Source organism: Glandiceps talaboti, chromosome 9 (genome assembly GCF_964340395.1).
Source record: "Glandiceps talaboti chromosome 9, keGlaTala1.1, whole genome shotgun sequence".
Lineage (NCBI taxonomy): Eukaryota > Metazoa > Hemichordata > Enteropneusta > Spengelidae > Glandiceps > Glandiceps talaboti.
In genome coordinates, this window is record NC_135557.1 from 4,268,826 (window position 1) to 4,285,145 (window position 16,320).

The window sequence follows — 16,320 nt, forward strand, 5'->3', positions numbered from 1 at the left end:
CTTGCGAGCACGCACACACACACACACACACACACACACACATACATACACATATATATGATAGGCACACGCATGAACATGCACACACGTATTGTAATAACAACAACGGCAACGAGGTATTTATCTTAATTTGATATATTTTTTGGTTTATTGAGAACTCTATGTGGATATCAACAAAGTAAAATAAAGTCAGTCCAACATCTCGATAACGTGAAATAAGTAAACTAATTCAACCTCGATGTGATTACAATATTTCAGTTTTTCCGTCTTCTCAAATCCTTCGGATTTTTTCAAGGTTTCACCTCCAGTTTCCAGGTGTTAAGGATTTGTACATTATCAACTTTTACGATGTATTAACAGACCCAGTAACCTGACTGGTATCTCCCAACTGATTTACTCTTATAAGAATCAGATTAAATTACACTTGGTATAACCAGTTTGACAGTTCGCCAAGTGCACCATCACGTGATAAGTGGTAGGGACACTGAAGGGGAATCCCCGGTTGACACCTGACCATTACTCTAATAGTACCTATGGTACGGGTCCCATGATTGGTTCATACCCCTTTGTTATTGTAATCAGCCTGGACATTTCGTATATAAAGACGTGTCTCGTTACTCAAATCAAATTATTACTTAGCTAGGCAGTCTAAAACATAACGCTTTAATTGTGACAAGTTAAGTCGACGTAAAAAGTTCGTAATAGTTCAGATAGCAGATAGGTCATAATGGTGTTATCTGAAGCTAAAACAGGCAGTCCGAATCTAGCGTCCACGGGTGATCTATGCGTACGACCAGGTGATACAAAGAATACAAATATGCAGGCATCGACAGTATCGGCGGCCTATCCATGTATGTGTCCCGGTTGCCCACCTGCGCCCTTGGGCTATCCAACGTCTCCACCGTCAGCTGCATATCATCACGGAATACACTACCCTATACCAGTAGTACGTACAACAGCCGTAACAGTCCTACAAAGCAGTTTACCACTTACAGCGTCGGCTCATAACAGTTTTAAAACTTACCCAGTTTCGTCTTCCTCTCTTATTCCTAAATTTTCTGACGGACTCCGTGAGATTCATGGTACGGTGGCAGCGAAAAGACCAAGAGATTGTGGTGTACCAAATTGCACAGACTGTTTACAAGACGAAAATGTTGACCATAGTAAACGACAGCGGACGAATTACTCACCGTACACAACGGAAAAACAGGGTGAGTTCTTAAAATATTCATATATATTTAAAACTTAACGGGCCGTAACGAGAAGATTAACCAAACAACAGCAACAATAGTTTTGCGTTGATAAATTAAATAATTCTCAGGCTTACAGAGTGTTACGGTTAGTCATCTATTAGACTATATATCTGATTATATATAGTGATAAAATAGACGGAAATAGACAATCTATTGATAATCGGTAATTGGTATGCAAGGACATACTATCATAATATCACATCGTTTTATACTGGTTACAAAAGTGATCTCATGTAGAACTAATAAGTACTTTTCATGAAAAAATGAAACATCGAATCTTGACCATGTTTCCCACCTTAAGCACGAGTACAAAACAAAACAAGTTTCGTATTGCTCGAAGACATAGTAGACAACACAGTTGGCAAACAAACAAACAAACAAACAAACAAACCCACATACAAACAAACACAAACACAAACACACAACCAGTCTTGTATCGTGTCTGTGGCACCATATAGGTAATAGTATTGGTCTTTTTCCATATGCTATAGTACAACCTATAATATTGATATTAGCCGTGAGTCAAGTCAGCCGGGATTTTGGCTATCGCCCCCTCCCCTCCCCTCCACTTCCCCCCATTGCATAATTGGAGGAAATAACAACCCCCACGACTCGACAGTAATCTATGACTATTCAGGACGTATCAAGGTATATCCTCTATCGTACATTGAAACAAATTTTATGAATTTATGAAAAATATAAAAAGTGTGGAACATTCAACGATTTTGTTTCTTCAGTCTGAAATATTTACAACATATGATGATTTTGACAAATTAGTGGTAGCGAAGAGAAGAACTTGTAAACATATTATTTGTCCATACTTTGCCGTAGGTACGACCTTACTGTTGGAAACCAGAAAAGAGTTTGAAAAGTCAAATTTTAATCTAATTTTCTCCTCAGTCTTATTTTAGTAACAGTTATCATAAATTGATCATATGCCCATTCTATTAAATTGTCATAAGTAACTGACACATAAACCTTGGGGTAAAAGTAGCTTTTTGCTAAGCATTTGACTAAATCTCACGTTGAAGTAAATTCATTGCAAAATCCGTTGCTATTAACTCCTTTTTTTAACTTGTCTATTCACTGTCCCTTGCATACTCTGAGACAACAAGGCGGCTAACTTCGGAAAATCTGCTGTGAACGTTTGTACCGACACTCGTTACACACCTCGGGACGACGAGGCGGGTAAACTCCCGTGTTGATTTAATTCGTGATTTCATACTTGATAACTAGGAATTCTTTTACATCACTGTTCTTAAAAGCCTTATACAATCATACCGGCACCCATCTACATGCACTATTTTTGATTTGTTATATATAATTTGTTATTTTGGAAAAGTTGCTTTGCTCAAGAACAATAATACACCAGGTAGACAAAACCAGTTTCCGTGTTTGCTACCGGGAAAGTACCGATGTTGTCTAGGTGCTTCAAATAAATATATTAACCTCATAGTCGTGTGATGCACGTAGGTACAAGGAAGTCGATATGTAGATCGAAGTCTAAGAATTTATTTACCGGGGAAAGTCACGTGATGTCTACGTAATGGTTAGAGGTACATAATTACGGAGCAAACTTTAGAAACAGAACGATTTCAAATAAAAGACTTGTTTTTGGAAAAAGAAACTCCTGACGCAATTTTTTTCAAAGAGCCAAGAAAAAACACAACACAGAGGTCCATGAAATGAATCTGGATTTAGGAATAGATGATAAAATTACGTCTTTAGTTTTTCACGACATTAACGTGTAGTCAAAATGGCCGCCAACTTGTCGGTGAAGCCTGACTAATGGCACATACATGTACGTTTTGTGTATCAAGATGGCGAACCCCACTTTTTACGTCTTCATTTTATATCTTAACTTTCATTGGGATAATTCTGAAAAATGTTAAAGTTTATGGATTAATTTTTACAAATAATGCAGTCGAGTCTACGTGGACCGGTGTACACATTCCTCTAAACATTCGGCTTACACCTTCGCTTCGGTTTTTGTCACCTGTCGTATAAAAATGTGGGTCGCTGTTGACTCTTAAATGAATAAATTGGAAAAAAATTCTTTTTAAATCTATATTTGAACTATTTTTGTCCTTTCAAGGTAATAGTGACAGTTGTTGACGGATCAGTGAGTCAGTTCCATTCTGTACTGTAGTAGTCGTTCCTCTAGATCTAAGCATGTACATCGTGTTGAATGATTCAATTCTTTTATCTGCATATCACGTCACCGCCCTGTATAGTAGGCTATGTCGTGACTGGACAAGGCGGATATATAATATGGATATATGGTGACATACAGGTTGACTAAAACGAGGTGAAACGCCAGACAAAGTCTACAGTTGCAAGAAATCCTCTGTTAGGATAGCTGATGTCTGTATTATCGCAGTAGGTGTGCCCGAAAGTTTTCCTGAAACTCTCTCACGTATATTCGGCGTAAGTGCGTGTGTGCGTGCGTGAGTTTTTAGTGTGTGCGTTGCCCACGCGCAGTCCTGAATTGAACGCAAATTTTTCGGCGTAAATCTCCTGGGATCAGAATTTGTGAATTTTATATAATCTATTGGCATGTACTGACATGCATTTACCTACAACCTCTTGGATAATTGTTGACCAGTAACAGTTTACCTTTTTTCCGCCTATAAAGGTTATTTCCTCAAAGTTGTCCTATAAACGATGTCGATAAGTTCACTCCCTTTGTTAGTAGTATTTCACTAACTATTGTATGCTTGTTTACCAGAGTAAAAAAAAACTACTAAAAAAAGCCGGCCTGGGGGCTTTCGAATGATTCAGCATATCACGTGCCTCGGTGCAAGTAAATGTCATAGTTGAATTTATAACTATGGTGACTAAATCAAACCATCAGTATTATAATTACTTACTAACATTTATAAACACAATTACATATTGTAAATTTTGGCCATCATTCATCAAATCAAACTATAGTATCTGTGTGGACAATATTGTCCCTGGTTGGTGTGTGCATATCACGTGTGACTATTATCAACTCCTATATGACTATTATCAACTCCTATATGACTATTATCAACTCCTATATGACTATTATCAACTCCTATATGACTATTATCAACTCCTATATGACTATTAGCAACTCATATATGACTATTATCAACTCCTATATGACTATTATCAACTCTTATATGACTATTATCAACTCATATATGACTATTATCAACTCATATATGACTATTATCAACTCCTATATGACTATTATCAACTCCTATATGACTATTATCAACTCCTATATGACTATTATCAACTCCTATATGACTATTATCAACTCCTATATGACTATTATCAACTCCTATATGACTATTATCAACTCCTATATGACTATTATCAACTCCTATATGACTATTATCAACTCCTATATGACTATTATCAACTCCTATATGACTATTATCAACTCATACATTATTTTCTCTACACATCCCAAATTGTGCCAGTAATACCTTTATTGTGTTGAATATGCTAGAGTCAATTATAACCTATAATAGGTACTGTCATTAGAATACATATGACTGGACTAACAGCTGTACACAGGTACGAATCTGACTGTGTGCTTGCCGACATATTTGATCATCTAAAACTTGGAAAACGTTAGACAAAATAAATAAACCAACGCAAAAACTATCAAGCTTTTTATCCATATTCCTGCCAACCCAAGCTCGAGTCCGTAAAATCTCCCAGCACCCAAAAGTTTCAAGCCATGTGAAGAGCTCTCCCAACTATGAATGCTCAGAATCACGTCAAATTTAGAACCCTTGGCCCTACCCTCAAAAGGTGAACCTTTACCACCTACCCTCAAAAGGTGAGTTCCACCCTTAGCATGACACCATGACGGATTGCCAGGAAGCAAACAAGTTTTTAACATAATTTTCATTACATGGACTTCTAATTTTTTCCGTCATTTTGTCAAGAGTACAATACATACAAAGTAAACTGACAGCATTTCAGGAGAGGAATGAATTAGTGTCATTTATGTCAGTCTGATAAACCTTAGAGAACGAGTATTGTTATCAATTCTTCCGTCAAGCTGTCGGATTGTGTTCGATTAATGTCAACATTGTTTTCTGGTGGTGGCTATATTTTCATTTTCTTTTTTCTTTGTTAATTTTTTTTTAATTTGACGAAACCGTGAAAGGGAGCTGTTTAGGAATATAAAAATATGGAGGTACATTTAATTTGTCAATGATTTTCCGACTTCAGACGATGACGACGTGTCTTACACAAGTCATTTAGGTATAATCATGGAGTTCTAACACCGTGACGTCATCTAGCTGTTTATTTCAATGTCGTTTATTACATACAGGTCCAATCGAAATGACGAAATATTTCTGTGAACTTGATTGCATGGTGTACTTCTGCCGCCAGAAACGTACACTTCAGTGCTAAGTTGATATTGGCCGAAATTAAATATAAAAGCGGACAAACACAGAGGGCAATTATTGTAATCAAACGCAGTTCTGTAACATTATCTAACTGATTTTATTCGATAAGAATAATCGTGTCTTTCCTTCCCTCTCTAGCAAGCAAGAAGGCAAGCAGACAGACAGACAGACAGACAGACAGACCAAAAAAAACCAAGCAAACAAACAATTGTACAAGCAAACAAATATCAAAGAGTTGTATATAGTTTGTCATAATTGGATGTTGACTGTACGGTTCAATATATTCATGTACATTTCTAATAATATATTGATTTATTCGTCTCTATTCAATGACATGTGAAACAGACATGTGTTTATTATCACGACAACAGAATGTCATACAGTGAATTTCACAATACCATCCAACTTTTCTGTTTGATACAACCATGCAAATGAGAAACTGGACATGCTACGGGCACTGAGATACGACGATTGAATGAGTACAGTTTCTTGCTACATTTTGCCTTTAGAAGTAAAATGAACTACACATACTACCATACAGACTTCAAACGATCACCGCAAAAGAACATTTTATGCGCCCTACATCTGGTGTTTGATACTAAGAAAAACATTGACGCCTGAATGTCTGCATAGAGTTGCAATACATTTAAATGGTTTATTTCATTTAGACTAAATGTAGCAAGAAATGCCATCCTGCTATTGAAGTGTGGCATATGCAGTTTCTTCTTGGTTTCTGCGTGGTTGTATCAAATAGTAAAGCTTAAAAGTATTGTGAAATTCACTGTATGTTCTGACGTTATACAAAATACATACAGATATGGTGGCATATGAGTTCAATTTATTTAGACAAAGTGTCCCAAACAATATGTATTTATTCAATCTTGATATTTTTTTTAATTTTAATGTGTGACAGTTTCGTATTGGTTTCTGTGTGGTTGTATCAAACAGGGTCAGTGATCGTGAACACTAACATGGAATGGGGTGTAGATATAAGACTTAGCGATCAGAAGAATTGCGGTAAAATGACAAGCAGTAGAACTTGAATTGAACGACCGACTTTAAAAAGCGGTTAACTGTAAACTTAGTTGTTAAAACAAGATTAACGTTCCTTCACTGTTTTGGTTTCCACTGTTAGAGTTTGAGAGTAAATTTCAATGACGGATGAGAGAACATGAAAAAAAGTGAAAGAGTTCGTACTAACTAAAATTACACACTAAAGCTGTAACTAGAATTATTTATTAAAGTAAATCTCACAAAATAGTAATAACTTTCCCGTAATGTCATGCACGCTGAACAAATCACCTTTGGGTTAATCTATTAATATAACAGTACATATAGTATGTCTATGCAATATATCCGATTTGGGTCCACACCCAACAGTTAGCACCCAATGACTCCCAATTTCAACTCATTACTGTTACAATACAGATAAAATTAGATTCTAATTGACATTTACAATTATTAATGTCTAATTTGCAGTGAACACAATGTTAGGTTGTCTTATCTAACAATGCCTCCATTACGACTAGTGCAGGTTCAAGGATATTCAAGTTATTACTGTGATGGCCGAGTAAAAGAGAAAGATGGTAAACACACAACACTTGAGGGAATGTGGCGGGAAAATCCCTCGTTCTTTTGCTGGCACCATGTATGAAAGTTCAAACACGTGTAGAAGTGTTTAGATGATATCAGTAAATGTTGGCAAGTGTACGTGTGTCGTACACTCAGAAACACTTTGTGTTATTTTAGTTTTGAAGAATTCGGCTTTTGAAAAGTCGTGATGCATAGATCAGACATGAAAATACTTTAATAAGGTCGGGGTCAGGGGTCATCCAGGCTTCGCTATTTTATCTCGATAATTTGGGTCCTGCTAAAACAGGATATGGCGATAAAATGTAAATTCCCAGAACATCCGTGTCAAATTCCACGAAGTAATTGTGTTTATCAATGATAACACACATGATTGCCTTCATACTACACTAACCATAGCTGGCAAAACTACAACATTATTCTCTGAATATATGAGTGACTACATTTTTTTTCTAACTGAGATACAGAACCATTTGTGACTTTCCAATTTTGTGAAACCACGATTAAGGTACTACTGTGTACCGTTGGTGTTCAACTCCCTAACTTAATGAGATACATTTGAAAGGGTGGTAGCTGTATTGTGTAGCCTTCTCCTCACACCAATATTCCTATTAATATTAATAACTTTATTCAGATATTTTGTGTATTTTCTTTTCGTCAACAGTGTCTATAGTATAATAGTGAGTAAGTGTAATCGTGTCTCAACGTGTTGCTAGTGGTAACAGTCCACGTGGGTTATCAGTATTGAATCAGTTGGATATCACGACTTCTAAATTTATTTTCAACTTATCTGATACGACAGCAAGTTTTATATTCTAAACAATGTAGGTTAAACTTATCTTCACCTGTCTTAATAAAGTCACACTATTCAGTTACACCTGAGTACACCTTGTAATGCGCATGCTCAGTTTCTATGACAACCGTTTCATAACGTGCCCCCCGCATCATTGTTAATCAATTCAAAGTTCAAAAAAATGATTAATTTGGTTGAAATAGGTTTACCGTAGAAACAACGAAAACCCAAACATAAAACAATGATGCATGTCAGATGCAACTAAATTTAGAAAAAAAACCTAAACAAACAAAAACTAAAAACAAACAAACACACAAACAAACAAACAAACACACAAACACACAAACAAACAAACAAACAAACAAACAAACAAACAAACAAACAAACAAACAACAAACAAACAAACAAACACAAAAGCAAACAAACAAATAATAATTCTATACCATTCTCGTAAAGCCGGAGCACATACGAGTATTTCTGTTGAAGCAACGAGAACGGTGTCGTAAAAGAGACTGTGGTGCGTCTTGGATGCTGCCGTAAAAGAGGCTGTGGTGCGTCTTGGACGGTGCCGTAAAAGAGGCTGTGGTTTACGATGATGGTTCTATATTAGCTGAAATCCATATATGTAATGATACCTTATGGTGAAATCTAATCGCAATATTAGAATTTCTGGAAACCCTTTGATTGAGTTTTTGTTGAGATCATCCAGTTTTCATTTATGTTTATATATATATATATATATATATATATATATATATATATATATATATATATATATATATATATATATATATATATATATATATATCCTTCCAAATGTTCCAACAATTCTGGCCAGACAGATTTCAGCATGCTAACAAAGCATCATCTAGTATAACACGTATAGTTGCATAATTATGACAGAACTTCGAATGCGAAATCGAACAACGCATGATATTTATTATGCAATCATTCACATTTCGGGTATTTCCGGGTATTAATCTGTTGACTCTAAACTGCCTTCCATTGTATGTAAAGGAGGAACGTGGATCTAGTAAAGTGTACGTCTTGGGACTTTGCCGGGGAAGTACCGAGTCTGAGTGAAAACCACGTGACAACAATCGATATAGACTCCATTGAAATGTCATAAACTCATGAATATGTATAAACTTACGGGACAGTCCCTATTACGTAGTATTGGATAGGCAAACTCAGTGCGCAGTGTGTTTGTATGAAGTGTGCCGTTTCTACGAATTATAGCTTCACTGTGGTTGGTTAATTTTTGAAACCACAAAGCGAAAGAAAAAACGCACACATTAAAAACCAATATACCTTTTCTCAGGTTGAAGGGAAAGCCCCTATTTGTGCACGATGCAATCAGGAGACGATAGTGTGTATGTAGTTGTTATTACTCGGCGAGGAAAGCCGAGTTCAAGTGAGTTCACGGTATTTTATATGATGGTACTTTCCCGGTGACCACGTCATCACTGACAAAATGGGAAAGCCCGAAACAAATTTGGGTAATGTAGGTCATGCATTTCTTAATCATGTTAATGAATGGTTGTCAGTTGTGCGGGGGTTGATAAGTCAGGGGAAAACTGTGCCCTCTTGCAAGGCAGTTTGATGTGACGCTACAGTACTAGTCTGGCTGCCATATACGAACGTTGTCTTCGTGCAGCAGAGTCTAGAGTCCAGAGTGTGAATGGTGAACACATTCAAAATGTCTGCCGTTCTGGTTCAAATTTCAGGTCTCTATGGTAGCACGCCAGTTACACCTGTACAGGGGGTTGTTGATTCACGAACAAGTCTTTTGACAGCCGCAGAGTGTCACCTAGCAACGCTGCAAGATGAAGACGGAGATACGTAAGTATTTAATATATTTTGAAAATTTGACTTTTCGATGTAAGCACATTATTGTAAATAAATGCCAGAGGTTAGAGTTCAAGCAAACTGTTCAATCAGTTTCAAGTTTGGCTGTAAAAAAAAACCCAGACGAAACACGTTTTAATTATATTTATAATTATTATAGTGAAACATACATATTTCGTGTATATTTTTGTCGCTAGAGTTGGACATACACGTGTTATTAACATGAGGGAATTATCGCCTACAAGTAGATAAACCATTACAAAAGTGTGTGTATAAAATAGTTGCATCACATCACCTAATATAACCCACATAACGCCTAGTATGAGTAACAAACCCTCTTACTCTCAGTCTTGTCCGTTTTAAGAGTCTTCTGCGAATGACTAGATATCTGCAGGTGACTGTTTTGATGAGATCATTTTACTCAATAGACAATTGGGTCTCAAATCATCGTTCTACCGTCAACTGAATTCTGGTCTTTTTATTGATAGAAAACAATTAAGGTGTATGTGAATTCAACTATTGTTAGAAGCCATGGGTATACTATTTATTGCAGTATCTAAAAAAAGTAGATGTGGGCATTTCCCCGATATAGAACCCTTATCTTAGCTATCGTAGTAGGAATGTGGAGAGAGGGGAAGTCCCTTCGAAATCTACTACTTCAATGACCTTGCTCGTTCAAATATCCAAACTCTCGCGATTTTTCTAACAAATCTCGCGAGATGTATTTCGGGACAGTCCCTTTGTTTTCCCCGGCTGCTTGCAGACACTTACCCGTTACGTGGCAAATCCGTACGTCGTGATATCTGACTGATAAACAAGATATTATGTCCAGGGTTCATTTTTACCGTGTGTATGTGTACACATGGCGTGTAAAGAACTCTTGAATCTTTGTACACGAGTCCACACTGTACCAGACAGTAGCACAGTCAGGCCAATAGTTTAGATTGAGATAAAGATATCGAAGAGAGCTATGGACAAAGTTGGCCTTTCAATCTAATGATAAAGTAACACTTATAGGAGAACGTAGGACTCAAACACTGGCCTTTAAAAATGATAGAGAAAGTGAAAGAGTTCCAATAACCACCCCTCACAACCCACATAAAGGATATCTAGGGTTATAGCCTACGGTGGTGAATAGTTGACTGTCTACTCATCGTCTCCGGTCCACACCCAGTCAAGCATGTTATAGCTTTAGTTGGAGCTATTAATATGGCGTACAGAATAAACTAAAATGAAAGCCAAACTTTAACTAAACTCTGTTACTTTCGAAGTCGTTGATTAATTGTGCAATCGATCGATCGGAGTCAACCAACCAACCAACCAACCAATCAATCAGTCGATCAGTCAGTCAGTCAGTCAATCAGTCGATCAGTCAGTCAGTCAGTCAGTCAGTCAGTCAGTCAGTCAGTCAGTCAGTCAGTCAGTCAGTCAGTCAATCAATCAATCAATCGATCAATCAATCAATCAATCAATCAATCAATCAATCAATCAATCAATCAATCAATCAATCAATCAATCAATCGATCAATCAATCAATCAATCATGATTTATACAGAACACAAATTAACCACACTAGCTGAAATGTCAGTAGTTCCTGAAAACGTTGATTTATGTCATAGCTAATTATTTATTTCTATTTTATTTACAGTCCCCTACATATCGCTATTGCACAGTCAAATCTTCCGTTGGTTGAACGGTTGGTACAACTCGTTGCCATGTCAGCCAAAAATGTAGATATCTACAATCATTTGAGACAGGTGAGTGTTTTAATCAATCAATCAATCAATCAATCAATCAATCAATCAATCAATCAATCAATCAATCAATCAATCAATCAATCAATCAATCAATCAATCAATCAATCAATCAATCAATCAATCAATCAATCAATCGGTCAGTCAGTCAGTCAGTCAGTCAGTCAGTCAGTCAGTCAATCAATTTTCTGGTGTCTATCTGTTTTCATAACTTCTCTTGTTGAATGTCAACTTCAGTCATATCCTTTATCGTAACTTGCAAATTATAACCAGCGAATTGTGTAACATTGATTTCCATTCGTCAATTACAGACACCTTTACACTTAGCCGTAATAACTAACCAATGGCAGATGGTGAGACTTCTGATGATGGCAGGAGCAGATGTTAATCTTACAGACAGAAATGGACAGACCTCAATTCATCTTGCGTGTCAAAGGTCAAATATGGAATGTCTGCATTCCCTCATGTCATGTAGTAGATATCCTATTGATCTCAACGCTAAAAATTATGAAGGTAAATTAAGTGGTTTATCAGATCACATAATTTAAGTATTTTTAAAAATTGTTTCAAAGTATTTTGTCCACGTATATAACATACCGATGCCTCAAGTACTCTCTTCCACCGGCTTTTATTCAACAACATTTGGAGAAGAGACCCGAGCCTGGCCGAGGTCTGGCAAGACTAATACTTTGTGTAACTATTTAACGATAAATTACACAATTATTTAGTCATGTCTAAAAAAATCGTTTGATAGTATATGTACTCAATAATTTTAACTGCCAATATTCCGAATATTACCATTTCATACTTAAGAGCACTTTCAATTTCGTTCTCATCTCCAGGTTTTACTGCTATCCACGTGGCTGTCTTGCTTGGTAGTTTGGACGTAATTTCTTTCCTCGTAAGCAAAGGAAGTGACATCAACTCTACTGTAAGTATATATATATATGTATGCATGTATATATGTATAGTTATCAGCTAATGTGTACAACTTATGCACTCATTAGAGAGAACATAGGATTAAATCATGATACAAGTAAAGTATTTAAGGTGAATGAATATTTTATAAACATTGATGTGCACTAGACCGACATCGATAGGGTGTGTAAACTTACACGTCCATTTACAGAAAATGAATTTAGATTTATCAATTCAAAGACTATAAAATCAAAATATACATCTTCAAAGTTCTTTTTTTTTCTTATCTTAACTTTGGAGAGCGAGGTTTAGTCAAGAATAAAATGTAGTTAACATGAATAAAATTCCATCAGAGCCTACTAAATGAGCAATATCTAAACTCAAGGCTAAATGAATAAATAAAATTTCTGTGTAGTTAGTTTCGGGTTAAAACACGTGATAACAAGTTACTAGGAATAACCTCTACGGTAATAAAGTGATAATTGATACTTGTAACAGTTGGCTTAATTTCCAAGTATTCCATTACATAATTGCACCACGACCAACCCTTACAGTCAGTTCAGTACGTCAACAGCTCATTTTTGTAGTCCAACTTCCTTCTGTAATAAAAGGTCAATCGAATTGGTTGGAGATTTGAACTCTGTTAATCTCTAAACCTCGATACACCAACATTCTTAATATCCATTCTAACCGCGACGTTTACATGTACATCTGATGTCTATGTAGGTGAATAGTTGTAGTACATTAAACACACGACAAGAAAAGTCATGTAAAGTTTTGAATGATAAATTACGTTGAGTCTAGCAACGGACAGACTCTTAAAAATGAACCCAGAGTGTTTGGTTTTTGAAATATTGGCTACTTTCATTATATCACACCAGTATTACTCTCGACAAAAACCACACAACAAAGAAATCTCTATTGAGAGCATGTAAAGTTACCGCAAAGAGGTGTGATGGATTTACGACGATGAGTAATGGCCTAGTCGTTACCGCAAAGAGGTGTGATGGATTTACGGCAATAAGTAATGGCCTAGCCGTAACCGCAAAGAGGTGTGATGGATTTACGGCAATAAGTAATGGTCTAGCCGTAACCGCAAAGAGGTGTGATGGATTTACGGCAATAAGTAATGGTCTAGCCGTTACCGCAAAGAGGTGTGATGGATTTACGGCAATAAGTAATGGTCTAGCCGTAACCGCAAAGAGGTGTGATGGATTTACGGCAATAAGTAATGGTCTAGCCGTAACCGCAAAGAGGTATGATGGATTTACGGCAATAAGTAATGGTCTAGCCGTTACCGCAAAGAGGTGTGATGGATTTACGACGATAAGTAATAACATGACAAAAATTCAAATTCAATCTTGTAAATAGAACATTTTTATTGTGTTCGGGTCACGAAAAAGCTACAAATCGACAGCGATTGGCAAGAGACATTAAAGTTGACGATACTAAATAAACAACTTTAAACTTATTTTATGTTCATAAGTTGATTGTTTTTGTTTATTTTTTGTTTATTTGTAGGATGGTAAAAGTGGACGCACTCCTCTCTTTCACGCCGTAGAGAATGACCGCAAAGACGTCATAGAATTATTACTACAGCATAACGCTGACGTAAACGCCCAGTCGTACTCTGGTAACACAGCTTTACATGTGGCGAGTGGTCGTGGGCTGATCTCTGTTGTCAGGTCCTTACTACGTCATGGCGCTGATATGAGTATGAAAAACTACCATTCTGACACAGCTGTTACGGTTGCCAAGGATACAAGTGTAAGTTACACTCAGCAGCTTCTATTTACCATATCATTAAATACCTATGTTGGGTACATTGACTTTCCTAAAATGGAATTTATTAGTATTTCAATACATTTAATGTATTGTATTAAAGATAAACACACGAAATGGTAAACTGCATGTATATAATAACGAGGTTCCCAACAAGTCTACTAAAACATATCGTCAGATAATTAAATTTTATAAACTATACATGATTATCGTTTTTGGCATGGGTTATGCTAATTAACAATTGCCATTACAAGTGATGGTAAACTTAAGTTAGGAGAAACTATACCTATATTTGAGTGTGCAGCACTCCCCCTCCTACCAAAAGAAACAAGAAAGAAAGACAGACAGACAGACAAGCAAGCAAGCAAGCAAACAAACAAACAAACAAACAAACAAACAAACAAACAAGAACAACTATAGCTCGGTTTACTGTCTTTCTAAAACATTCTTTCATACGGCCTACATTTGAGACGTGAATGTTTAAATTCCTATCTTCTTTGGCTTCACATTAAATTATTTGTCATTTTTTTCATGTTTTCCCCTTAGGTATCCAAAGTGTTACACAATATCTACCGCCCTGGATCACAGCCACACCAACAAGTAGGGCAATACAACAGGCAATCACCACATCTACATAAAACACACGAAGAATCATCGAAATGTGTTCCACTAGAGACAATAAAAACTGAATCAGGAAAGAAACAATCGTGTATGCAGTCTCAGAAAAACACAACCCGTGTAATAAAGAGAGTCAAGAGAGAGAAACGATTATCTTCAAGTGACGAAGGTTTCTCAAGTCGACCATCAAGTGTGTCCTCATGAATATATTATCATTACATACAAATTTGATGTCTGTGGACTGAAATAGTTCATCCATTGTTTAAGCCACATCAAGAATCTACGTGTCAGAATTGACCAAGATTCACAACTTGGCACAAACTGTGCTCGTTAAAGGCCAGGGATTCAGTCCCTGGTAACAAGTTTTGGCATTATAGTGCATTGCATCAGCGGACTCATCGACATACGTACAGATAACATTATTCACAGAATCATTGCAATGTGTTGTTCTTGAAAACCTTTTACCTAAAATTGTTAGACAAGAGCTAACTTTTAATTCCAATCTGACCTGGGCCTTTCTATCATCTCATTTGTCAGACTTTTACTGGATGCCTGTCAGTGACTTATTTTAAATATTACATTATACTGCGAGCATGACTTTGAATGCGATACAGGAATAACAAATTATTTCTGTGTATCTGCAGTAAATAAATACAAATATGACTTATTGTATTTTTTACTTTGTTGAAGTTCCTTTGCATACTTTCGATGACGATTACAGCATGTTTTGATGACGATTACAGCATGTTTTGATGACGTTTGCTATTTAATCAAATGAATATTTGTGATTTTTATCACAGCTCCTTGGTGTTATAACCATGGTAACAGAACATATACGTCTAGGCAGTTTATGCTTATCCCATTATCATATCACGTGACATCCTGCATACAATGGTTTATGTATCTAAATTTAGGGTTGAAAATAGAAATGAAGACTTGAATGTAGAAAAAAAGTAATATATTCAAGAAAAACGTTACTTAGCTAAATGATCCTTTTAATAGAGTATCTACTTTGAACTGAAGGAGTTATATATGAATCATAACGTTAACCCGTAAATAAACACGGGTCAAAGGTCAACTAATTTACAAATGGCAATGTGTGGGGTCAAACTTATATTATTTTGCCAAGATATAGCGCATTTATTTTTTTTCAAATACAGTACACGGACAGAGGACTTGATGTCATTATTTGAATACTGAATGTAACTCATTTTTGTGAGTATTAAATATTGAAATAAAACTATTTTTATAGAATATAGTAAAGTTTTTAAAGATTGTTATTATGCTATTCATAACGGTGAATTCGGTAGACTAGTCTGTAGGTATGTTTTTGTTATGGCGCCCTCACACATCGTGAGATAAGA

The 16,320-nt window shown here is 36.1% G+C and overlaps 1 protein-coding gene across 1 annotated transcript; it reads left to right on the forward strand.

Moving 5' to 3' along the window:
- Positions 1-653: 653 nt before the first annotated feature.
- LOC144440299 (uncharacterized) lies at positions 654-15,684 on the forward strand. The gene is made up of 7 exons (XM_078129659.1): positions 654-1,211; positions 9,764-9,878; positions 11,533-11,641; positions 11,950-12,151; positions 12,481-12,569; positions 14,078-14,323; positions 14,885-15,684. Exons 1-7 carry the CDS (start codon positions 728-730, stop codon positions 15,158-15,160), a joined length of 1,521 nt encoding a protein of 506 aa, XP_077985785.1. The 5' UTR covers positions 654-727; the 3' UTR covers positions 15,161-15,684.
- The last annotated feature ends 636 nt before the right edge of the window (positions 15,685-16,320 follow it).

Coding starts and splice junctions, on each gene's coding strand:
- LOC144440299 (XM_078129659.1), top strand. CDS start 728: ATGGTGTTATCTGAAGCTAAAACAGGCAGTCCGAATCTAGCGTCCACG. Junction 1,212..9,763: donor GTACACAACGGAAAAACAGG/GTGAGTTCTTAA, acceptor TTCAAATTTCAG/GTCTCTATGGTAGCACGCCA. Junction 14,324..14,884: donor CGGTTGCCAAGGATACAAGT/GTAAGTTACACT, acceptor TTTTCCCCTTAG/GTATCCAAAGTGTTACACAA.